At 43.5% G+C, this 25,646-nt stretch overlaps 1 protein-coding gene across 2 annotated transcripts in view; it reads left to right on the plus strand.

Moving 5' to 3' along the window:
* Positions 1 to 25,646, plus strand: part of TSHZ2 (teashirt zinc finger homeobox 2) — a 533,490-nt gene that overhangs the window by 274,752 nt on the left and 233,092 nt on the right. Inside the window, exon 2 of one of the 2 annotated variants that reach the window (XM_014343095.4) lies at positions 6,910 to 9,855. In XM_014343095.4, the coding sequence (XP_014198581.2) occupies positions 6,910 to 9,855 (2,946 nt within the window). Of the gene's footprint in view, positions 1 to 6,909; positions 9,980 to 25,646 lie in introns of those variants that run through there. The other variant, XM_014343094.4, reaches the window with a different exon arrangement.

Genomic DNA, 25,646 nt, shown 5'->3' on the forward strand with positions numbered 1-25,646 from the left:
CTTGCCTTGGCCTTGGAAGACCCACTGTGATGAAAGTCCTAGTGAAAATCCACTAAAGTGTCTTGCATGTGGTAACTGCAGAATAAATATTTCTTGATTAAATGAATAAACAGATGAACCACAAAGGGATGACAGAATATTCACTTCCCCTGACTTAAACTAGCTTAGCCGTTTTTTTGCTGATGACCAAGATGTGGAGAAATTCACAAAATGTGATTAGAAAACGTTTTACAGTCCAAAGAGCTGTAACGATGGCCCAAGGAAGAAGCAACAAGCGTACATTAAGTGTTTAGACAGACCCCACCTGGTATGCGAGCGCGGTACATGTAAAGCATTCCAATTACCCGAACCATCTTCAGGAAATTGAAAAAAAGAGAGAGAGATTGTTGTTTTGATGACCACCAGAAACCTCCCCATTTATCTCCGCAGAGTACTCATGGGCTCAGGATGGCCCCCCATCACTGTACCCACGCCATCTCCAGCAGTGCTTTAAACAAAGAATTCTATTTGTTTGGTTCTGACTTTCAGACAGAGGAGGGAGCAAACTCTTCTCTCTCGATCTGTATATATCAGTAACACTTATGTTATATGTGGCATGCCAGGGATAGAAATCCACGCACCACAAATGTCATGCTTCTTTTTGAACATTTTTCTGTTTAAAAATGTGCATGAACGTAGATCACTTCTCCAGCCAGCAAACACACTGGGCCCTGGCCTGTGGTACCTGGATTCTCTGTAAATGAAGTCTGTGCTCAGGAATGGTGCAAGGATCCCACAGCTCTCTCGACTTCCTCTCTCCTGAAACAAAAAGCAGAGGGATCAATCCACATGGCCCTCCAAGAGGCCCTCACTCCAGGCCTGGCTACCCTTGAGAATAGCTCAGCTTCCTTGAACACTGAATCCTGTATCTCTTTACTCAGCCTGCCAACATGCATGCCAATTAGTGCCAATAATAATGTACATACTAACAGACTTTTAGACCACAGTCACCCAAACACTAGAGACTCATGACAGGGAGCTCTTATTCCGAGTCATCATTTTTTGTACCTACTGGGTACACGCTGAGAAATTCTCACAATCTCCTCATTTACGTCTGCCTTGAACCCTGTGGCATCTTCCTGTGACTTTAAACAGTCATTTAGTGCAGTAGATTGGTGAAAATGATCCTGTCACCATTGGATATGTTTTTAAATGAGGTCTTGGTTGAATTCTGGTTTAGTTTTTAAAAATCAGCCTCTTGAGTTTTAAATTGGTCTTATGTTATGATTCCACTTCTGCTGCCATTTTTAAAACTGTCAGTGTTTTTACTGTAAACACTACTGTGGACTTTCAAGGTGACTACAGAAACGTATGCCTAGCAAAAGTCTGATATGTAACTCCATACCACCCATGAATTGTTTTGCACAATTTCATTTAAATCATTCTGACTAGAGGTTTGGAAAAAATTGAGGTGGTATAGTTTTAAAAATAATTGTTTTCCTCCTTCTGTTGTTGTTTTTTTGGGACAGGGTCTTGCTGTGTCACCCAGACTGCAGTGCAGTGGCGTGATCACAGCTCACTGCAGCCTCAACCTTCTGGGCTCAAGTGATCCTCCCACCACAGCCACCCGAGTAGCTGGGACCATAGGCATGCACCATTATGCCTGGCTATTTTTTTTTAAATTTTTTTGTAGAAATGGTCTTGCTATGTTGCACAGCTCCAACTCCTGGGCTCAAGTAATCCTCATGCCTCAGTTTCCCACAAGTACTGAGATTACAGGTGTGAGCCACCATGCCCAGCCATTAACTTTTCATATGAAAGAAAATTTTTCTAGGAAGAAAATAAAATGTAAGGGTTTATTTCTAATTTTTACCCACATACTATTAGGGTAAAACAAATGCAGCATATAAAATATTCTTCTCCAATAATATTTCTCCTTTTTTAAATGAAGAATTCAGGGGAAGGCTACTCTAATATGTATGTCTGCTAATACATATGTAATGTTGTTTATAGTAGACCAGCTAATGGACTTTATCCATGATAAAATTAGTCCATACTTTCAAAGTTCCCATGTGTGAATCTTTGTTGAATCAAAGTCTGTTCACATTAAGAGCATAGATTCTGATGCTTTGAGGTCTTGTTGCTTATTTGTAGCCTTTATACTTAGGAGTATAAATCCACAGCTCAAAGAAGTTGGGCAGCAAGGAAGTTGGTAGCTGGGTTGTTCTGAAAAGATGATTTATGGGGATGCTCTGGTGTTATTTCATTTCATTTTATTTCATTTCATTTTAGACAGAGTCGCATTCTGTCGCCCAGGCTGGAGTGCAGTGGCAGAATCTCAGCTCATTACAACCTCCATCTCCCGCTTCAAGTGGTTCTCCTGCCTCAGCCTCCCGAGTAGCTGGGATTACAAGAGTGTGCCACCACACCTGGCTGATTTTCTTTTTTTTTTTTTAGTAGAAACTGGGTTTCACCATGTTGGCCAGGCTGGTCTTGAACTCCTGACCTCGGGTGATCCGCCTGCCTCAGCCTCCCAAAATGCTGGAATTACAAATGTGAGCCTCGGCACACAGCCGATACTCTGGTTTTATCATTGAGTGAAGTTGATTAGCATGATTGTAATTCACATTTATCTACATGGGCATCTGAGGGTGGGCAGATCTTTACCCACCAGAAGTACCAATTTCACTGCTGAGGAATGGAGCCAAAGTTTGCAGCTGGAATAATCCTTTTTACTGTGTAATCTATTCATTCATTCACTCAAATAGTTTGTGGACATCACTCTGTGCCAGGATGTGAACTGAGCACTGGGGAGGGGCATTCTGACTGCATGGGGATAGATATTCTAACCTTACATTCAGTAGAAGAAGACATCAATCAATAAACAAATGGGTTTATTTCAGAGTCTGGTAAGTGCTCCAGGGATTTCAGGCAGTAGGGTGATGTGATGGATAGTTACACAGAGCAGGGGAGACATCAGAAAAGGCCTCACTGAGAAGGGCCCATTGGAGCTGAGACTTGATGTAACCTGCTATGTGATGGTGCAGATGAAGAACTTTTTGGTCAGAAAAATCTGCAAAGGCAGAAGGCCTCAGTCAGGAGAAGGATTGGCGGGGTCAAGGAGAAGCAAGTAGATTATTGTTTCCTAGGCATGAAGAGAAGGCCGTGGGTGATGAGAGAGGGGCAGGGAGGTTGGCCTAGGGCACATCCTGCAGGCTCTCGTAGACCATGCTAAGGGTTGAGATTTTATTGCAAGTGCAACAGAAAGACACTGCAGGAGTTAAAAGAGAGGGATGTCATGACCTAATCCCTTTTACAAAGAATCTTCTAGCAGTTCACTGAAGAGCAGACTGTGGGAAGTAGAAGCAGGAAGCTCATTGTCCAACCTAGGGGACAATACGGTGGCCCAGGCTAGAGCAGTGGCCATGGAGTGGGAGAAAAATGGTCTCTTGAGTCGGTAGTTCAGTCAAAGAATGGACCGGATTTGCTCATGAATCAGCTGTCCAGGAATGGGGACATCTCATGTGGCCAGAGTCAAGCTGGGGAAATGGATGAAACTGGAAATTGAGGTTGGAAAAGGAAATTTTTGCCACTATGAAGTTTGATCTTCGACCCCCAATCAACAAGGAAGTTCTATAGAGAACACTTCTTTTGTACTGTGCTTTGGCATAACTGTGATAGTTTTCTTTCATTAAATAAGTATTCATAAGAGTAAACTTGCCACTCATCCACTTATCCTAAGACTTACACAAGATGCAATCTTATTAAACAAGTCATCAATACAGAGAGAGAGACTGATACTCATTATTCACTCAGATCACCCCTGTTCTGGCTGCCTTTCCTCTCTTGCCCCAACTGCTGGTGGCAAACAAAATCACTTAAGTCAAGTGAACAGTTTTAGATGTATAATATTGAAAGGTGTTTTTTTAAAAAAAAACTCCTTGGAACCCTCAGCCATTGTTAAAATACACTCACTTTGACAGATGTTTGGCACTTTTTGTATGAGGCTTTTCAATGCCTTACCTTATCCAGTGCATGAGATTTAGTCGGCTCTGCAGAGGAAAACAGACAAAAAGGGTCTCTCAGCACGAGTTACTCTTCTGTAAAGGTTATAGTAAACATGTCAATGCCTAATTAAGCAGAAAATTTTATCTGTATTGTGGGGGAGGCGTTTGCTGTCTCTGACTTTTCTTCTGGGGAATCCATTTAGAAGGACAAAGTAGATTGTGAGGTTGAGCTGGTCCGGAAAGCTCTGCTTCCAAATGTCAGTGGGGGAAAAAAAAAAAAAAAAAAGAACACTTCTTTTCTCCTAGTTTGAAAATGACTATACTGGGTGGGCAGATTGTGTGTGTGTGTGTGTGTGTGTGTACGCACAGGTGCATGCATTAGAGTGCATGTATGTATATTTCATCAATGTACACACAAAATAACATGAATTACTTCCCAACTTCTTGCTAGATGTCAGGCACGGTGCTAGGCACTGAAAATACTGAGATGAATGAAACCCAGAAATGCCCTTAGCCAATTGTGATGACAAAGTCCTCGTGGCCACCAAATCCCCAGATTTCTTTACTTGCTTCTTTGTTGCTGTGATTACGTTACCCACAGGTGTTGTCACGTGTCTTAGTTGGCCTGGAACATCCTGCTGACTACCTGTTGACCCAGCGTATGTTCCAGAGTAATAGCAGCCCTTCATTCTCAAAGTGACCCTATTTGATTGATGAAATTTGTCTGATTCTCTGATGTATGTTACTTGGCTCAGTAACAACTTATTTTATCAGTTGTTATTTAGTTTATTAATTTTATAACAGAGACTTTCTCTTTGAATGGTATATCTATTTTTTGCAAACATACAAGTTAATCCAGGAAAAAGAAAATGGGATGATACCGACAGGAATAATCTAATTCGGCCATACGGTCATTTTAAACTACAGTTTTCCTGCAAGTTGTGACCGCTTATTAATGGTTTTTTGACTAGATTGAGTAGTTGTTGTTTTTTCAAACCAATTTTTGAGACTAGAGACCAGAAATGCCAATTTAATAAAAATCCACCTGTCAATTTGCTAGGAAGGTAAAACACACCACACCAATAGCAGTAAAATAACTAACACAACCATAAAACTCATGGCTAGACTGAATTTATACATTTCATCTTGTTTTATGGTATTCTGTCACTAAAATCGTGGGCTCTTGTCTCCAGTTTTCCCACAGTTTTCCCCTGTGATGTGGTTATCTATTTAGTGACATTTCAATGAAATTCCACTGCTTAACCTTTAGCCTTTGGGTCTCATCAAAGGGTTCTTCTTCATTAGGTTGGCAATACAAAGATAGCAGCATCTCCTGTATTCGGGCATTCTTCCATCAGGCAGACTTGGGTCTATGTCCTCACTCTGCAACGCTAGCTGTGTGGCCTTGGGTGAATTTCCTTACCTTAAAGCCTCAGTTTCCCCCTCTGTGAAATGAAAGTAATAGTGGCTACTTCATGCAGATATTAGACAAAATGAAAGAATGCATTTGCAGTGTTTAGCTTACTTCCTAGGAGACAGCAATTGCTCAATAAATATTCTTTATCTTCAGCAGCAGCAGCAGCGGCAGCCTTTGGAGTTGCTGATTGTAGCTGCTTTATCCTAGCAAATCCCCTTCTCTTCTAATTCTCCGTGCCTGCCTCACAGGACGGACCTCCAGCGCATGACCACTCCTTTTCCAAGCTTTGTCCTTAGTGACTGGAAATAACAGAGCCTGCTCTAAGGTTTTCCCCACATTGCTACCTGCCACAGAGAGAGGAGACAGAAGTTCATAAAGAAAATATTGCATTAAGATCATGCAGGCCTTGCAAACCTAAAACTGGATCTCCTTTTCTTTGGGACTTCTTTGATTGCATTTTATCTGCATGGTTCTGAAAAGGCCAGGTGATGAAAATGAGCCCACAGGCATAATGTCACATTCCCCATCTCCATTTGATGGATATTTGCCCATTAATTCCCTTTGCACTGGCTCACTCATGTCTTCATTTTCCCTATGCAATTACTGGTCCTAAATCCTTTCAGAGAAGGGAAAGCATGCATCCCCAATAGCATTTTGCATCTACAAATCAAATATATAATTGGCATCTCATGACGGGTACCCACAAATCACAGTGCATTTGAAATTACAGGCACAAGATCGAGAGGGCATTTTCAACCTTGTCTGGAAAGGTCTTCACAAACCTGTTTTAGAATAATAAGATAGTCGCCAAATCTCCCATTCTAGCACCATGTGCGATTATTTTCAAGTCATTATATTTGCTGAGCTTATATAATTTTTCAACTATCAACAGAAGATTTTATTTGCATACCCCATAATCTCTCTTCCTGCTGTGTGATTCCCTACAAATAAAAATGTTATAGCAAAAAGACAGTGGCTATCAAAAAATATAATGGGTGTGCATCCAAATTACTTCTGAGCACTCAAAAATGATTTATTTATATGGTTATATGCCAATATATCCAAGTGTCTTGGTAAACTTTACCATCTAGATGCCAAGAGTCCAGTCTTAGTCTCCCTATGAGTCTACATTCTTCCCTGTAGACACATGACTTTAATGGGATATGAATTTCAATCCAGATTTCCTAAAAGTCATACACATGAATTTAGCAACTATCCCATGACAGGAATATTAGAAAGATATTCCTTAAACCTGAACATTATTAACTTGGGATCCTAGGCATTTATAAAGAATTATGACTCCTGCCAATTGAAAAAAAAAAAAAAAGCACTAGATGGCACGAAAGACACCATTTGGCTTTTCCTGTGTCCACTGCTCACAGTGCATAAAAGTGTAGATTAAATCACCGTTCAGTTCGGCATGGGAAGCACTTAGTCTATGTGAGGAAATTGGAATGGAATATGGAGCCTGTTACTATCGTTTCATCTCTTCTTCTTCTCTTGCAGGCTACGCCCAGGAGGAACAGCTGAAAGAAGAGGAGGAAATAAAAGAAGAGGAGGAGGAGGAGGACAGCGGTTCAGTAGCTCAACTGCAGGGTGGCAATGACACAGGGACGGACGAGGAGCTAGAAACGGGCCCAGAGCAAAAAGGCTGCTTCAGCTACCAGAACTCTCCAGGAAGTCATTTGTCCAATCAGGATGCCGAGAACGAGTCTCTGCTGAGCGACGCCAGTGATCAGGTGTCGGACATCAAGAGTGTCTGCGGCAGAGATGCCTCGGACAAGAAAGCAAACACTCACGTCAGGCTTCCAAACGAAGCACACAATTGCATGGATAAAATGACCGCTGTCTACACCAACATCCTGTCGGATTCCTACTGGTCAGGCCTGGGCCTTGGCTTCAAGCTGTCCAATAGTGAGAGGAGGAACTGTGACACCCGAAACGGCAGCAACAAGAGTGATTTTGATTGGCACCAAGACGCTCTGTCCAAAAGCCTGCAGCAGAACTTGCCTTCTAGGTCCGTCTCGAAACCCAGCCTGTTCAGCTCGGTGCAGTTGTACCGGCAGAGCAGCAAGATGTGCGGGACTGTGTTCACAGGGGCCAGCAGATTCCGATGCCGACAGTGCAGCGCGGCCTATGACACCCTAGTCGAGCTGACTGTGCACATGAATGAAACAGGCCACTATCAAGATGACAACCGCAAAAAAGACAAGCTCAGACCCACGAGCTATTCAAAGCCCAGGAAAAGGGCTTTCCAGGATATGGACAAAGAGGATGCTCAAAAGGTTCTCAAATGTATGTTTTGTGGCGACTCCTTCGATTCCCTCCAAGATTTGAGCGTCCACATGATTAAAACAAAACATTACCAAAAAGTGCCTTTGAAGGAGCCAGTCCCAACCATTTCCTCGAAAATGGTCACCCCGGCTAAGAAACGCGTTTTTGATGTCAATCGGCCGTGTTCCCCCGATTCAACCACAGGATCTTTTGCAGATTCTTTTTCTTCTCAGAAGAACGCCAACTTGCAGTTGTCCTCCAACAACCGCTATGGCTACCAAAATGGAGCCAGCTACACCTGGCAGTTTGAGGCCTGCAAGTCCCAGATCTTAAAGTGCATGGAGTGTGGGAGCTCCCATGACACCTTGCAGCAGCTCACCACCCACATGATGGTCACAGGTCACTTTCTCAAGGTCACCAGCTCTGCCTCCAAGAAAGGGAAGCAGCTGGTATTAGACCCGCTAGCAGTGGAGAAAATGCAGTCGTTGTCCGAGGCCCCAAACAGTGATTCTCTGGCTCCCAAGCCATCCAGTAACTCAGCATCAGATTGTACAGCCTCTACAACTGAGTTAAAGAAAGAGAGTAAAAAAGAAAGGCCAGAGGAAACCAGCAAGGATGAGAAAGTCGTGAAAAGCGAGGACTATGAAGATCCTCTACAAAAACCTTTAGACCCTACAATCAAATATCAATACCTAAGGGAGGAAGACTTGGAAGATGGCTCAAAGGGTGGAGGGGACATTTTGAAATCTTTGGAAAATACTGTCACCACAGCCATCAACAAAGCCCAAAACGGGGCCCCCAGCTGGAGTGCCTACCCCAGCATCCACGCAGCCTACCAGCTGTCTGAGGGCACCAAGCCACCTTTGCCTATGGGATCCCAGGTACTGCAGATCCGGCCTAATCTCACCAACAAGCTGAGGCCCATTGCACCAAAATGGAAAGTGATGCCACTGGTTTCTATGCCCACACACCTGGCCCCTTACACTCAAGTCAAGAAGGAGTCAGAAGACAAAGATGAAGCGGTGAAGGAGTGTGGGAAAGAAAGTCCCCATGAAGAGGCCTCATCTATCAGCCACAGTGACGGCGATTCTTTCCGCAAAAGCGAAACACCTCCAGAAGCCAAAAAGACCGAGCTGGGTCCCCTGAAGGAGGAGGAGAAGCTGATGAAAGAGGGCAGCGAGAAGGAGAAACCCCAGCCCCTGGAGCCCACATCTGCTCTGAGCAACGGGTGCGCCCTCGCCAACCACGCCCCGGCCCTGCCATGCATCAACCCACTCAGCGCCCTGCAGTCCGTCCTGAACAATCACTTGGGGAAAGCCACGGAGCCCTTGCGCTCACCTTCCTGCTCCAGCCCAAGTTCAAGCACAATTTCCATGTTCCACAAGTCGAATCTCAATCTCATGGACAAGCCGGTCTTGAGTCCTGCCTCCACAAGGTCAGTCAGCGTGTCCAGGCGCTACCTGTTTGAGAACAGCGATCAGCCCATCGACCTGACCAAGTCCAAAAGCAAGAAAGCCGAGTCCTCGCAAGCACAATCCTGTATGTCCCCACCTCAGAAGCACGCTCTGTCTGACATCGCCGACATGGTCAAAGTCCTCCCCAAAGCCACCACCCCAAAGCCAGCCTCCTCCTCCAGGGTCCCCCCCATGAAGCTGGAAATGGATGTCAGGCGCTTTGAGGATGTCTCCAGTGAAGTCTCAACTTTGCATAAAAGAAAAGGCCGGCAGTCCAACTGGAATCCTCAGCATCTTCTGATTCTACAAGCCCAGTTTGCCTCGAGCCTCTTCCAGACATCAGAGGGCAAATACCTGCTGTCTGATCTGGGCCCACAAGAGCGTATGCAAATCTCTAAGTTTACGGGACTCTCAATGACCACTATCAGTCACTGGCTGGCCAACGTCAAGTACCAGCTTAGGAAAACGGGCGGGACAAAATTTCTGAAAAACATGGACAAAGGCCACCCCATCTTTTATTGCAGTGACTGTGCCTCCCAGTTCAGAACCCCTTCTACCTACATCAGTCACTTAGAATCTCACCTGGGTTTCCAAATGAAGGACATGACCCGCTTGTCAGTGGACCAGCAAAGCAAGGTGGAGCAAGAGATCTCCCGAGTATCGTCGGCTCAGAGGTCTCCAGAAACAATAGCTGCCGAAGAGGACACAGACTCTAAATTCAAGTGTAAGTTGTGCTGTCGGACATTTGTGAGCAAACATGCGGTAAAACTCCACCTAAGCAAAACGCACAGCAAGTCACCCGAACACCATTCACAGTTTGTAACAGACGTGGATGAAGAATAGCTCTGCAGGTATGGGTTTGCTCTGAGGCATTGCGATTAGCCTGGTGAGGAGCTTCTTACAGGGAGATGGGTCTGCTTAGAGGCAGCTAGCATCTCCCAATGCCAAGCAGGATAGTAGCTTGCTGGAGTAGGATTTATTTTAATGAAAGACCAGAACATGAAAACTAAGTCCTAATCATTCTCTTAAGTCCTCTAGTTTAGAGCTGGGAACTAGAATAAAACGGGTTTAGAGAGATAAAGTTCACAGATTACTACTGCTTTTTTTAGGCCTTCATCATCCATAATCCTGAATTACCCAAGGCAAGCTCCAGTGTCCAGCCAAGGCTATCTTTCATTTTAATTATTAGATACTAACTTCTGTCACCATTCCATTTCACCACCCCACCTTTCCATAGCAATGCCAATGACTTATAAAGTGACAAAAAGGTGAGCAATGGAAGAAAGATTGGAGAGTGCTAGAAGTAGTTACTATATAGAGATTCTTTAATCAGCTCATGAATAGCTTAAAGTTGTTTTTATGATTGTTACTTGTAATGAATGCTTTTTTGCAGCTTACTTTTAGTAATTGCCACCTTCCACCTCTTCCCTTTGGTTATTTTCTACATTAATTGTCCTATGAATGAGCATGTGCCCTTAACAGGTTGGTAGAAAAATATTCTTCTTTGCAGAACATTGAGATGAAAAGAAAAGAAGCTTATTTTCTTCTTTCATCTTTTGGTTTTCTTGTGGATAGACCAGTATTAGAGCCCACCTTTAACAAAGATAGAGGCAATGTGTGCCCTTGAGGTTTCATTTCACATAAAGAAACAAATGGCTTTCTGTACACTTATGTTAATGTGCATGGAGTCCCATAGCTTGAAGATAATGTGCATCATGTGTCATAGAAGTTCCATGCCTTATATAGTCAACCATGCCCAGACCATTTGTGTCATTTTTAGGAAACAGGGCAGAGACCAAGGTCAAATGCTTTGGCAGATTAGTTTCAGCAGCCATTTTCAAATGTTGAGGATAAGCAAGGCTGGGTCTTAACCAATCTCTTTCATTTGCCCATTTGTGTTTTCTCTACTTCTTTTTCTCTCCCTTCCAGCATGATGCCCGCACACACTAAGGGCCCTCCTATGTGTTCAGGTGGTCCTCCACCTTCGGCCATTCCCCAAGATGGGAACCCAACCTGAACTAAACCTTCTGTGCTGACCAATCCAGTTGACGTCATGTTAAGTTACAGATTTGCTCCTAGTTAATTAGCTCTTAATTCACGATCGAATATGAAAAACTAATAACATATAATCGCTCACCACACCCTATTGTCAGAGCATTGGTTTACAAATAGAAGACTTTCAGAACAAGCTAGAAAGGTAGGACACTAGGAAAGTTCCAGGTAGAGAGCGGTATTTACATGGCATGGCTTTGGGCTTGCCTCACATCAGACAGAGGGGTTTACTGGGTGTGAAGATGGCCAAGATGAAATAAAAAGTTAAAATATTTGACCTGGGACTTTCCCCTGAGTGAGGCGATCTACGCTTCTGATGGAGAGGAGTCCTCCTATAACTCTAATTGCTATCTAGCCCCAAATGAAGACTATCTTTTTGGTTTGCATGTTTTTATCATGATGATTGAATGTGTTATTGGCAGATTCTTCTCATTCTTTCCAAGCATGATTTGTTCAGCTCACGGAATTGAAAGAAAAGCCAAAATGCATCCATTGAATTCACGCCTGAGCTTGGGGTTCAACAGCGTCCTATTTATTTGCTACATAACATTTTAAATCTTAAATAACTTGCCATTATGTTTTCCTGGTTCTTAAAAAAAAAGAGGGGGGGCTTACAGAGAATACTTAGAGAGAAGAAAGATATTTCAAATCCAATAGTGGTGGGTTGAAACCATGGTGAAGAGGACAAATAGGTAATATTTATTTGTACTATAACAAAGACCACTTTTCCACCTGTTAGGTTTGTAATCTTTTTTAGAAAATTAATATAATTGCCAAAACACTCTGATATGTAGATAGGGAGAGGTAAGGAAAAGAAAGCTTGATCCATCATCAGTCAGAATCTGGAGTGTATGATACCTGTTCTAGGGATTCAAAGGTGAACCAATAATTTGGAAAAACATATACAAAAGGTACTTACAAATCCATTAAATACATAGATAAGATAGCCATTTTGGCACCTCTCTGCATTTGCACAGGATGAGTATATCTAATTTGGACCTCGAAAGCACCGTATTGGTGTTTTCATTATACAAAACCAAAGCTCCATCCTTACAAGCACCATTAGGCTGTGGTTCTGAGAGGATTGCAGAAAAACAGGTTTGAGTGTTTGGGACTCACTCAAAGCCATGGGCATGTATGTATGTTTTGTAAATGGAAAAGATGGTGCAGGTACTGGCTGTGTTTGTGTTCATCGTAAAAATACTCCTATCTGCCTGAATGTTTCCCCCATCTGTACAAAGATCGATTCTTGGTGCTTTGGTCACCTTAGAAAAAAATGCCTCCACCCCCGGGGTCCTCTTTTAGAACAATATTTATGCAATACCTTGCCCATTGCTTAGAATGATGCATGTAAGGTTTCTAAATGGTCATGAAATGACATCACTGTTGTCTGGAACTCTAATCTTACTTGTAATGCATAGTAGCACAAATTGTGCAAAGTGACATGATGTTTTAGAAAGTATGATCAAGATTTCTTGGAAACTATGAGAGCTTTAACCTATCAATGTTTTTTGAAAGACACAACTTTTGATCTGAATTTTCTTTCCTTTACCAGATATATCTTAAATCCTGCAAAATGCTCTTCCAAATATTAAATGCAACTTTTCGTTAAAAATTTCATTAGAAAATATTAAGTGTGCATCTCTATTTTAGGTCATAAGTAATCTAAAACAATTTCAATATGTATTTGTATATAGCTTTAAAAGCCACATGCTCTTGACTAATAGAAATTAAACAGAGAGCAAATCAATGAGTCTGAAATGCATAAAGCCTTGAAATTATAGTCATTACTGTGTAATATAGTGTACAAGCTTAACAGCACACCTAGCCTTGAAATTGTTGGCAGGAAAGTATTCTAGTCCAATGAGCTGCCACTTCTGTTGTGGGCGGCTGGATAAAAACACATGTTCAGGGTGAAAAGCGCGTAAGGTTGCCAGACAAAATACAGAACGGATGTCCAGTTAAATTTGTATTTCAGATAAATGACAAATAGGTTTTGAGTATAAGCCTGGCCCAAATATTGCATGGGCCATACTTATATTTTTAAAGTATTCATTGTTTATCAGAATTCAAATTTAACTGGGCATCCTGTATTTTTATTAGCTAAATCTGGCAACCCTAACAGCATAGATTATATGGCAGTTGGGAAGAACAAAATAGCCTGGACAAATTAATGTCTATTAATGGCATCAACCATTCCTTCCTCCATTAAATAAATATTCCTTCCTTTCATCCTCTTTTCCCTCCTTTGTTCCTTCATTCCTTCTTCTTTCCCTTCTTTCCTTCCTTCCTTTTTTCTTCTTTCCTTCCTTCTTTTCTTCCCTCCCTGCATTCCTTTCATCCTTCAACAAATACTGGTTGTGCTTTTACTATGCACCGGACTCTATTATATTTAACAATGGAAGTATAATACTGAACCAGAAGTTCTACCAATTGTAATAGCAAAACATGCCAAGCCTTGCAGCAAGCACTTTGCAAACATTATTTTGCTTTATTCTCACAAACAGTCGTATGAAGTAGAGGTTGATTCACTCATGATAGGGAAGAGAAAATGGAGGCAGAGAGATTCTGCCTGAATTCCCCAAGGTCCTACAATCTCTGAGCCTCACTCATTCATTATGACATATCTAGAAAGCCATCGTTCCACAGCAAGCACTGTGCTAATTCCCAGGGAGTAAGCCATAACCAGGACAAGAGTCTGCCTTTGAGGCTAGTGGCAGACAAATAGATGAAAAACTCTAGGGGAAATGCTGAAAGGAGCACACAGGAGGTGGCTCTGCCTGGTTCTGGGGGAAGCCGGGATGGGGAACAGTGGTCTCAGAGGCAGTGTTCGGAAAAGAATGCTGGGTTTAACCCCCAACTCACTTGCTTTCATGAAGACATGCCCCACTTCTACATCTTTATGATGTGGACATAATATCCTTCTCATAGGAAGGTTGTAAGAATTAAATGTATGTAATTATTTTCCTTAAAGCCCATAGTAGGTTTACAAGAAAGCACATAGTAGGTCTATAACAAAAGCAAGTTCTAGGTAGAGCCACTACATGCTCTTACCATGCTCTGTAGCCTCACCTGCAGCGTAGAGAACTTGCAGCAACTTCTCAACTCTAACTAATTAATAATCCTGCAAAATCTCAACCTGCTGTTTGATTCAGATAACAATGATAGTGAAATTACCGTTGACTGGCCTCTTTTTATAACTCAGGCATAATTATTCATATTATCCTCATTTTGTAGAGAGGTAAACCAAAGCTCAAAGAGTTTCATGATTTGTCCAAGAAGACAAAACTAAACCTGGAGGTAGGTTTTGAACCCAGGACTGTCCAATGCTCATCAACTTTCTCCTGTTCCTTGGTTTCCTCCTCCTTGCCTGATGGTTTCTAGGCAATACTCATGGCTGGATGTACCTCCAACAGCCCAGAGAGAAAGCTGTAAAATGTGGCCTAAGAGCTGAGAGGAGAAAGGACACTTTCCTGGGCCTTTTGGAGGCTCCAGCTATCAAACATTACAACTCAGGGGCCCAGGACTGACCCGCAGGGTGAAGCAGAACATCCTTGTTCTCTTTCTTTTAATGCTCTTGTTCAATCAGGCAATTATACATTTGCCATATGGTGTCTAACCAAGAAATGACCCAAATTCCAGTGAAAATACATACACCTAAGATTAAAAAAGAACATCCTCATTCTGACCCTCAGGAATTCATTTTAGGGAAAGGAAATGAGAACTGAGGAAACAGGGTCAAGTACAATAATCTAGCATCTCTCAAGCAGCAAGAAACAAATGCATCGTCTTCCTTAACGTTTGCATTTTTTCAAAAATATTTGGCTTAACTCCGTCTATGCATCTCAGCCTCCATTGCACCTTCCCCCCTCATTTGGACTTTTGAATGCTCAATCCTGACGTGTATAATTTGGTGCTTTAATATAGAGTAACATTATTTTTCATTTACTCCAATCTGCCATCAGTATCATCTTTTCATTTAACCAGATGCAATTCTTTTTTCTTTCACTAAATTGAAAATCCATGAGCGACAGGGAGTGCAATGTTTTAATTAGCTCATATTTTTTATATGGATTTATGTCTTTAAAATACATTTATGTAATTCTTCAGCTAAATTAAAAACGTCTTTGCGAAAGTGAGGAGGGGAAAATAAAGAGCTAAATTGTGTCATTAGCTTAGGTGGTTGCAGATGAGGAGCAGAATCTGGTGGAGGGACACACAATCGCCAGAGCTGCTCTCTGTGAGGATCTTGAACTTGCCCTTCCTGCAGAGACGTCTTTCTCCATAAAGATCTCTCAGAAATGGCTTGGGGAGGATTTTTTTTTAAGGCCTCTAGTAAGTAAACAAGCAGTTACCTTCACTGAGCTAATTTGAAACCCAACCTGCCGCCAAACAAACAGAGAAAAAGAAGTCATAATGATAAACAGTTTTCCTTGCATTTCTCTTTGTCTTTTTTTTTTTTAACTATCAAGTTTAAAGCTTTCCACGATGCTTTTTTCTACTTTCTAGGAGACAAGTGACATTCTGTGGTAAATGGGAGAAAAAGCCATGCAGAACTGAAATCTCTCTAACGCATTGACACTAACTTGCCCTCTATTGTTGGAAATGAGCAGGCGTTCATGATTGTTCATCAAACGGCTCCTAATGCAGTTAAAGCATTCAGCTATAATTTCTCCTTGCATTTATAATTACTGTCATAGACTGCACACCTCGGTGAGCAGATTAAAGCTATAAACTATTTAGCCTCGGCTCTAAGACGAGGAACTTGATTTGTCTGGCAGGAGTTATTTGTTAGGGAGCTTGACACTTCACATAAAAATGACTCAACTTGATGAAGAACAATGCAGTTTTAGCAATGCGGGGATTTTAAATCAGTCATGATGCCACGCCCTGCAAGAATCGCAGGGCAGTTTGTTAAATGATATGTAGGCCAGGGAGATAAGGGAATGTGTTAAGGGTACCAAAATAGAAGAGGATTTGGTGTGCAGTTGCTTTCTTTCCCGAATCTCTCCTGGAAGATCAGGAGTTTGTTGAAAATCAGTGCATGTCATGTTCTCCTATTAAATCCAGTGTAAATGTTATGTGAGGCTCACCTGGAGGGAAAAGGGATGCCAGCAGCCACAGGCGCATGTCACATTTGGGGGTTTTACAGAACTCTGTGTAGCTGTTGAGAACATTCGCCTCCAGAAGCGAAGTTCTGGAGTATATGGAAAAGCCAGGAGTATATGGAAAATGGTTGTTTGGTTTGGTTTGTTTCCTGGAACATGTTCATGTATTTCTTTGTGTATTTGTTTGTTTACTTGCAGGAGGCACAGAATATATTTAGGCACAGAAGGTGTTTCCGTGGGGCTGATTCTATACCTTTTATCTGTGAAAATAAACAAAAAATAGATACTTTCCAACTCAGACATCTTCTGATTGTTGAGACACAGTGATCAAGAGCTTTTTCTCAATGAATTTTGGGCAAGTTTGACTTGCCATGGAATCATCTCCCACCTACCCACACTTCTTAGCCATAAATAGACACAAATTTCCCTTAAAACTGGCATTCAGCATCAAGACTGTTGAATGTTTATTTGCTGCAAACAGTGGATACCGGTGCCCAAATATTAGGGATCATGAATACAAGTGCTCCCAGGACTGGGCGATGACCTGGAGGACCCTAGCATGCCGGCAGGGGCCGTCACAGGGAAGCAAGGAGGGCCTTGCACAGCACCAGTGGTTTCCAAAGAAGTAGCAAATCCAGATCTTTGTGTGAGCCCCCCAGTGTTCTAGTCGAGAGGGTTTTTTTAATGGATGTGTTTTGGTTTAGTTCGGATTTTAGTTTGTTTTGTTGTTTTTGTTCTGAACACCCTTCAAGCCAAACAAACTACATCAAAGACCAGATTCAACTCCTAGGCTGCTAGCTCGCAGCCCCTGGATCTGATGGCAGGTCAGGTGGAGACACTGGACCTGTTTCTTGGTGTTCTTTGTCCCCTCTCCCCCAAGGTAACCCCACTAGGACTTTGGGCTCTAACATGAGTGCCACTTTTCCGCATCTCAGAGGATACTGGGCTGTTCTTTAGGAAACTCTACTTCCTTCTGAAGATTTCGTCAAGTTGCCGCTACTCAGAGGAGGGGGACAGGCTGAGCTCCCCTGGAGAGGAGCCAATCATTCAGGCTTACCCAGGACTTGGCCGGGAGGGTTCCAGGGATTTGAGAATGAAACCAGAAAATTCCAGGCAAATCAGGTGAGTTGGTCACCCTGCTCTCCTGATATACTCTGGTTTCTTTTCAGATTATATAAATCTTTTGCCTTCTACTAATACATCTCTTGCCTTAGGGCACAATACTCATTGCCGGCGTAGCTTGTGAAATGGTGTGTGTTCTCTAATCCTTATGATATTTAGTCAATGCTGTTACCCAGCACATTTGACCTATGGTATTTGTCTAATCCTCACAGCAAAACTGCAAAGTAAATATTATACCCATTTTAGAGATGAGAAAGCTGAGGCTCAGAGAAGGCATTTCAGGTGCAGGTAGCAGGTAGCACACAGCAGTAGCACAGCAGCAGGTAGTGGAGCTGAGACTCCAGGCCACAGCCATCAGAATCGGAGCACAGGGCTCCTTATGCAGCACTGGGCCACCAGTGCTCAACTTCAGTGTATATGGAACAGACAATGTTTCAAAGCATGGTGCCTTTAAAGTGCATAGTCTTAATGAGCTGATTTTTGAACATGTGTAACGGTGCCTTGGCTGTATTTGCTACAAAGAGTGGAATCTTCTTGCATGCCAAAACCCCCAGCCCAAAGGATGCATGTCCAGAATGAGCAAGTGTTTCTAAAGTTTTACCAACTTTAGCCCAAATATATGCCTTGCAAGCTACCCAGCCCTCATGCCAGTAGGCAAAGGACTATGGCTAAAGGAGATTTTGTTCAATGAAGTTAACCTTCAAGTTATTGTTCCGTGATATGTGTTGATTTTTTTTTATACAAAGCTTCTCCCTTTATTCACTTGGGTGCTCTACAGGGAGCACTTACTGTAGGTTAGGAGCTGGCATTCCTGTCGGGGAGATGGGCAGACAAAAAGTGTCATAATGATGGAAAACATGGCAGTGTGGAGGGCCAGAGGGCACCATGGCCTGCCAGTTTATAGGGAGCTCAGGGAAGGCCTCATTGGGAGAGTCTGTTTATGTTGAGACTGGCCAAGAAGCACTTAGAGAGAGGGGTTCCCAAGAAGCGGTAAGAGTACCTGCTCCTCTCCAACCACCGAAGGCGAGAGCAGGCCTGGTGGATCTGCAGATGTATCAGGGGTCAGGGGAGACACAGCTCGGGGAGCAAGGGGAGAGCATTGAAAATGAAAACTGGAGAAAGAGGCCAGGGCCAGAGCGTTCAGGGGTGGGGGAGATGGGGAGAAATAAGGCCTAGAGAGGTTCAGTGACTTAACCCAGGCCACACAGCTAACAGACTTCACATATCCAAAGAAAGTCCCAGTGAGAACATTCAAATGCATTGAGCCAGACAGGGAAGGCACACTTAGGGGCTTGGAAGATATTAAATTTCACATTTTCAATGCCACAAAGGCTGAGACAAGGGAGAGACTGGCAAGCATGAGAGGGGCTTGAGGGGTGTTGGAGGTGAGCAGGGACAGGCGGGGGTGCAGCAAGTCATGGCAGGGGAGTTAGGAAGGAGGAAAGGAGGTCTGTTGGCTGCCAGGTACAACACAGGGGAAGCTGCTGTTCCTTTCCTCCTCCAGCCCCGCAGCGTTAACCTACTCCGTGGGGGCTCAGCCCACCTCTGTGAGCTGGACTTTCTTTTTCTGTTGTATAATAGGCGCCATGGCAGTAAATGCCACCTCCCTGGCTCCCTCGGGGAAGCCCCACGCCTTGATTATTCCTGAGAATTGGTGACATTCTGTGGCTGCTCCTTGTGGGGGAGGCACAGGTCTGGCCCACCTGGTGATTTTTGTTCACTTCTTGCTGTCACTTTTGAAAGAGAGGAAGGTTTTACATACACATAAGTAATTAATTTTGTTCTTTCTTATTCTGAACGTCCCACACATCAGCAGAAAACCAGAAAGACTTCTTCAGGATAGAGAGGCACAGGAGAGCAATCTAAGAGAAATGTGTTTTCCCTTCCTCCCTCCCTCCTTTCTTCCCTCCCTTCCTTTCTTTCTTTTTACCAATATTTGTCAGACACTTCTTACAGGCACTGAGACTATAACAGGGAAAAATGCGAGTTCCCTGCCCTTGGGAAGCTTAGAGTCTGATCCTCCACTTTAGACTGAGGCTTGAGAGAAGATATTTGGCCACAGCTACACCAGTTTTACCTGCAGTGGGATAAGATCTAAGCAGTTAGACTTACTGGGTTTTATGGGAACACCAAGGAGAAACATCTAACCCAGGATGGGGGTCAAGGGTGGAGGAGGACACAGGGAGTCTGGGAGGGCTTCCTGCATGGGAGCCCTGATTCTGAGACTTGCAAGATGAGCAGAAAGAAGTCAGGAATAAAGAGATGAAGGAGGGACACAGCATGAAAAGAGAATAACAGAAAAGGAAATCTTCTGGAAACAAGAAGTTCAATTTGAAAGTATTTGTGCGCTCTGCCCCAAGCCCAGAAATTGTTTTCTCATTTTCACTAATTTGACGTAAATAACTGTACACTCAAGCTCTGACAATGCTGGGACCCTGTGTTTTCACCCCTCCACTTACAGGATCACTTTCTAGTTCAAGGCAACACAGTTTGTTCTCTCAATGCGCCTATGCACTCTCACCTCAAATAAGAAACCAATTACCTTGGATTTTCTGAAATACCAAAAATAATTCTCATTGTCCCATCATTACTACTAGTAAGAATAATATGGCTATAATAATAGTTAATTGTACCATTCATAAATCCAAAAGTGTTTGTGTGCATGTACTTTTTTCTCAAGCCCTATACAAGGCTCTAGGGATAGAGTGGAATCACAAACAATGTCACTTCTTGGCCTTGTGGAGTTCTAGTCTAGCAGGGGAGGCTGATCGACGATTTTTTTTTTTTTTTTTTTTTTTTTGAGACAGAGCCTCACTCTGTCGCCCAGGCTGGAGTGCAGTGGCACGATCTCGGCTCACTGCAACCTTCACCTCCCAGGTTCAAGCAATTCTCCTGCCTCAGCCTCCTGAGTAGCTGAGCTTACGGGTGCCACCACCACACTCAGCTAATTTTCTGTGTTTTTAGTAGAGAAGGCGTTTCACCATGTTGGCCAGGCTGATCTCAAACTCCTGACCTCAGGTGATTTGCCCGCCTCAGCCTCCCAAAGTGCTGGGATTACAGGCGTGAGCCACCACGCCCGGCCTCGATGATGATTATATAACCACACAGGTAAACGTTGATGGCACTGGTAAGAGTACCACCTATGAGGCTGCAAGGGACACAAAGTCTCTAGCAGAGGCTTTGACCTGGCACTGAGATCAGGATAGGCCTCGAGGGAAGATGGGAAGGGCCTCAGAGCTAGTGAGCTGAAACAAGAAGTGTGCTCCAGGCAGAGGGAAGAGCCTGTGTCGAGGCTCCGAGGCCAGTAAGAAGAGGGACAAGTACAGGTGCCTGAAAGAAAGCCAGTGAGCTGGAAGGGAGAGGGAGAGCATGGATGGTGTGAAATGAGGCTCCAGTGATGCAGTTTCTTTTAATATTTCAGCCTCTGCTCAGATCCTTAAAGGCGCTATTCACATCTTTCAGTAATCTCACAGGATGGGTGATAGTCATCCATTTTACATAAGAGGAAACTGAGGCTTAGAAATAATGAAAAGCCCCAGCCTCACAGTCCATGGCAGAGAGAGGATGGGAGTCCAGCTTAGACCCTACACATGTGTTCCTTCTACCACATGACTCTTGTAGTCATGTCATCTCCTGTCTGTACCTACAAAGGGCTGTTTAAAGATGCCCAGTGTATGTTAGATGCTTGCAATAGTCAAGGTCAGATACTCACAAACACTTAGTAAATAAAACTAAGTAAGGAATAAATGAGTGCTGACATACTCAACAACACTGATATTTATTGAATGCCTCATATGTGCTAAGCTCAGGCTAAGCACTTTTCACATAGTATCCTTCTTAATTCTTGCAACAACTGTTTGAAATAGGCATTTTTATTACTATTCCCCCTGTGCTGCTGAGAAAACTGGAGCTTTAAGAGCTCAAGTGATTGTCCAAGGTCACGCAGCTGGTGAGGGTTGAAGGTGGGACTCAGACTCCCAGCCAGAGCCTGAATCTTAACCCTCCCTAGACTGCTTCTGGTGAAGCAAAGCAAAGTCCATGGAGGCTCAGTGTGCAAGAGAGTTGGCTTGGCCACTTGGGGATGGAGCCTTCGGAGGCCTTTTCAGGAGAAAATGTGGATTTGAACTGAAGAATTGCATAAAAAAGGCAGGGGGCGGGCATTTGGAAGTCCTTTGGTCAAAAACACCTTTCCATTTTCATGTTGGAGCCTCCAATACATTATATATTCCATGCAGAATACGAAAGAAGTCTGTGCAAGATACAGACCCAGATTGAATTATTTACTATTCATTTCGTGTCACGTCAACAAAGATGGGAACCAGTTAAGGAATGGGGGTGGATCTTTATAATTGAGAAATTCAGATGTTCTGAACTTTGGGACCTGAGATAATCTACAAATCCAGACATGGGCCGAGACATGGCAATATGAGGGAGGAACTCAAGCAGGAGGAGAAAAGACTGCCTATCCAGGCAATAGCGTGACTTAGAAACAGGATTCGAGTACCACTTCATGGCTAAGCATGTGCGGGATGGAACCGGTCTTCCTGGGCTTACATCTTTGCTTTGCCTCTTCTTTCCCTGTGATGAGTCTTGGAGTAGGCCTCAAAGGCTGAATCTTCAATATAAATACAACAGTGAATGAACAACAAATGGTTATTTTAAAGATCTATCTTGGATGGCTATTTAATTTCACTAAACCCCAGGTTGCTCACCTGTTGACTGGAACAAACAATAGTCCCTTCTTCATGAGGGCATGGTGAGGGTTTTAAGCCCGCATTGTCCACAAAGACCACTTAAATTATAGTAGATGCTCAGCAAATCTGAGCTATTATTTTTATCACGACTGTCAGAGGTCAGATCAGGCTTCGGGGTCAGACACACCTGGGTTCAAATCCCAGCAGGGCCACTTACTGTTGGAGCCGGGGCAAGTCAGTTATTCTCCCTGAGGGTCAGTTTTCTCATCCCTAAAATTCCAACTAATAATACTCATCTTTCAGTGATGCCGTGAGGTCTTAAAAATAATATAGGTTCAGATTGATAAAAGAGGCTGGCACAAATTGGATGGCAGCAAATGTCCTTGCAGCCCTGTGTCTCCTGCCTTAGTTTGTGTTGAGGATTAGGTCAGATAGTGTACAGGGGTGGGGGCTGTCAGCGTGGATCTGGCACACAGAGCAAGTGCCTGAGGAACTGCTTTCCTCTCGATTCCCTTCCCCTCAACCCCCAGCCCTTGATCACCTACTTTAAAGAAAAAAACCCTTTCATTTACTTAAGGTTTAAATTAAGAGGTGAAACGGATGGTGCCACTTTATTTGAAGGAATAAAGAGAGATTGTAAGTATAGATTTATCTAAAACAGCTCTGGGAGGGGTGGGGGGGATAAAAGATATGCCCCTGAGAAAAAATGGAATGTAGCATTAACCTGCATTTCCTTCCCTCCAACATTCCCATTCTCTTCCTGCCACCAGCCACCTTGCAAAGCCCCACTTGTTACAACACACATTTGCTGGTAGCTAAGCCATGCTTGGGAAGAACTGCACTGGAGTTTTCAGTGAAGGTGATGATGATGGTGATGATCATGATGATATGATGATGGTGATGATGATGAGGAGGAGGAGGATCTGATGATGAGGATATGATGATGATTAAATGTTGTAACACATTAACTTAGAATAGTGCCTGGCACAGTATCCATTATCAGAAATATCCATGTCATTGATATTGACAGAGAACTAACATTTATTGAGCACTGTTTGAATCACCATATAGGTTAATTATATTATCAGTAACAATGAAGTGAAAGGAACCTCTTCTTTTAATCCTTTTTTTATATAAAATAACTTAATATATTCTCATATCATCTCTGAGAGGTAGATGGAGACCCTACCTTCATTTACTAATTTACCTTTAGGGAAACTGAGGCATTTTTCAATAAAACTGGGAGCTATGTAGGAATCTGGCCACAGTGAAATGCACCTGTAGAGGGTATGGTGGAGATGCCTTTGGATGTCTGATACTATATCCTTGTGCCCTGCTTGTTTTCCCCTCTAATAGATGGCTTCTTTCCCCTCTAATAGATGTGTGGCTTCTGCTTGTTTTCCCCTCTAATAGATGCACCTGCAGCTCTCTTCTGAGGACATCTCCCAGCTCCTGGAGCTACTCTGCTTGCACACACAGAGCACCCTTGGTGCCTGCAAGTGTGTGCCCCTGGCTGGCCTTGAGTTAATGACTGATGTGGAGTACCAGAGCCCAATTCTTGCCTCCAGAGAGGCCAAGCTCTGAGTCCTAAGCTGCTAGTGCCTTATGTATACTATCTCAATTAATCTTTCTCCTAAATTCTATAAAGAAGGAACTATGATTGCACCCAGCTTACAAGTGAAGAAACCAGCCCTCAGAGATGTGAAGTGACCAGGAAGGCCACACAGCTAGTAAGTAGCAGAGCTGGAAACTAAGTGTAGACAAATGGAGGATTTGCCTGAAGCCAGAATTTTGGCCGAAATGTTAGCACCATTCTGGCATCCCTTGGTGAAATTCTGTGCATAGTACACCAAAGCGTGAGATGCAGACACACCACTTATTTGAAGGAGAGAAAAGATGAATGCCCCCCCCAAAAAAGCTTAAATATCCCCAAAATTCAAATCTTTGACCAAGGCAACTTTCTACCACTCGGGGCCTTCAGCAAATTGACACTTCAAATGTGCATGGTTTTATTTGGTATTTTTTTATTGATGGAGAAAAAAATGATGTTTCAGGTTATGCTTTTTTCAATGCTACATTTCTCAATTTCACAGTCAAATAATTCTATTTTTGTTCGCCAGAGGATTTTGTCATGTTTAATTTTTTATGACTACCCCCTCCCCCTGTACTTGCGGGAGCCTCCACTTTTCCCCCTGCTGCCTTTCGTTAGACTCTCCCGTGAGCAGTAACCATGGAGATGGGTCCCTATTGGATAGTCTCTGCTCTGGCTTAGAAGTCAAAGAGCCAATCAGGACCTCGTCATCCCAGAAATGTAAGAGGATGAAAAATGCGAGGCCTTTGTAAGTGGAGGGGAGGCCTGATATGCAGTCTCCAGAGACAGGGAGTTCCTGATGCCTAGAAATCCTGGGAAGGAAACACACAGCAGCTAAGCTCAGTGGGGAAAAACATGGGTCCTGGAACTGCTGGAGTCTGGCCCCAGGGCTGGGTCTCCTCTTCCTGGCTGAGGGACCTGGGTCAGGGCACACCACTTCTTTGAACCTCAGCTGTCTCTTCTATCAAGCAGCAGCAGGAAGGCTGAGCTCACATACTGTTATAAAGATAAAATTAAATACAACCCACTAAGCACCTGCCTAGCCCTGTATCAGGCATGTAGAAGTCCTCAATTAACAAGAGCTACTCTCATAATAACTAAAAATATAGCAACCCTAGAATTGAGGCTGGGTGAACAGGTCTAACAGCCCTGCCTTCAGAATATTTGCTGCCCATCACGGAAGGAAGACAATGAAACCACAAGGCTTAGCCTCTGCTCACTGCTAGCACAACAGAAGTACAGAGCCAGTGGGGAAAAGAGGGGTCAAAGAAGTCTAACCAAACGAGAAGAGATCTAGGCTGAGTCTGGAATGATGAAAAGGAGCTAGCCAGGAGGATAAGAGGGAAAAGTGTTGCGGAAAGAAGGAACGGCAAGAGTAAAGTCTTGTTAAGTGAGAGAGAGGATGTGGTTCATTCCAGAAAATGCATGTGGCTCAGTATGATTGCAGAGAGCCCAGTTTTGGGGAGCAGATGGCAGAGAGAGGAGGCTGAACAGACAGGTGTCTGGTGGATGTGCATACAATGGCTTCTCCTTGGGTGCACAGACTTTGTCTTTTCATGATCATAGAGACAGATATTCAATTGAGGTTTGCTTTATGAAATATTGGAGCATTGTTTCCAAGAAATTGACTTTGCAGGGCTGGGAAGTGAGTGGAGAAGTGGATTTTTTTTTCTTTTGTGATGGAGTCTTGTTCTGTTGCCAGGCTGGAGTGCAGTGGCGCGATTTCAGCTCACTGCAACCTCCGCCTCCCTGGTTCAAGCGATTCTCCAGCCTCAGCCTCCTGAGTAGCTGGGATTACAGGCATGCACCACCACACCTGGCTAATTTTTGTATATTTAGTAGAGATAAGGTTTCACCATGTTGGTCAGGCTGGTCTTGAACTCTTAACTTCATGGTCTGCCTGCCTCGGCCTACCAAAGTGCTGGGATTACAGGCGTGAACCACCGTG

Source organism: Pan paniscus, chromosome 21 (assembly GCF_029289425.2).
Source record: "Pan paniscus chromosome 21, NHGRI_mPanPan1-v2.0_pri, whole genome shotgun sequence".
NCBI classification, from domain to species: domain Eukaryota; kingdom Metazoa; phylum Chordata; class Mammalia; order Primates; family Hominidae; genus Pan; species Pan paniscus.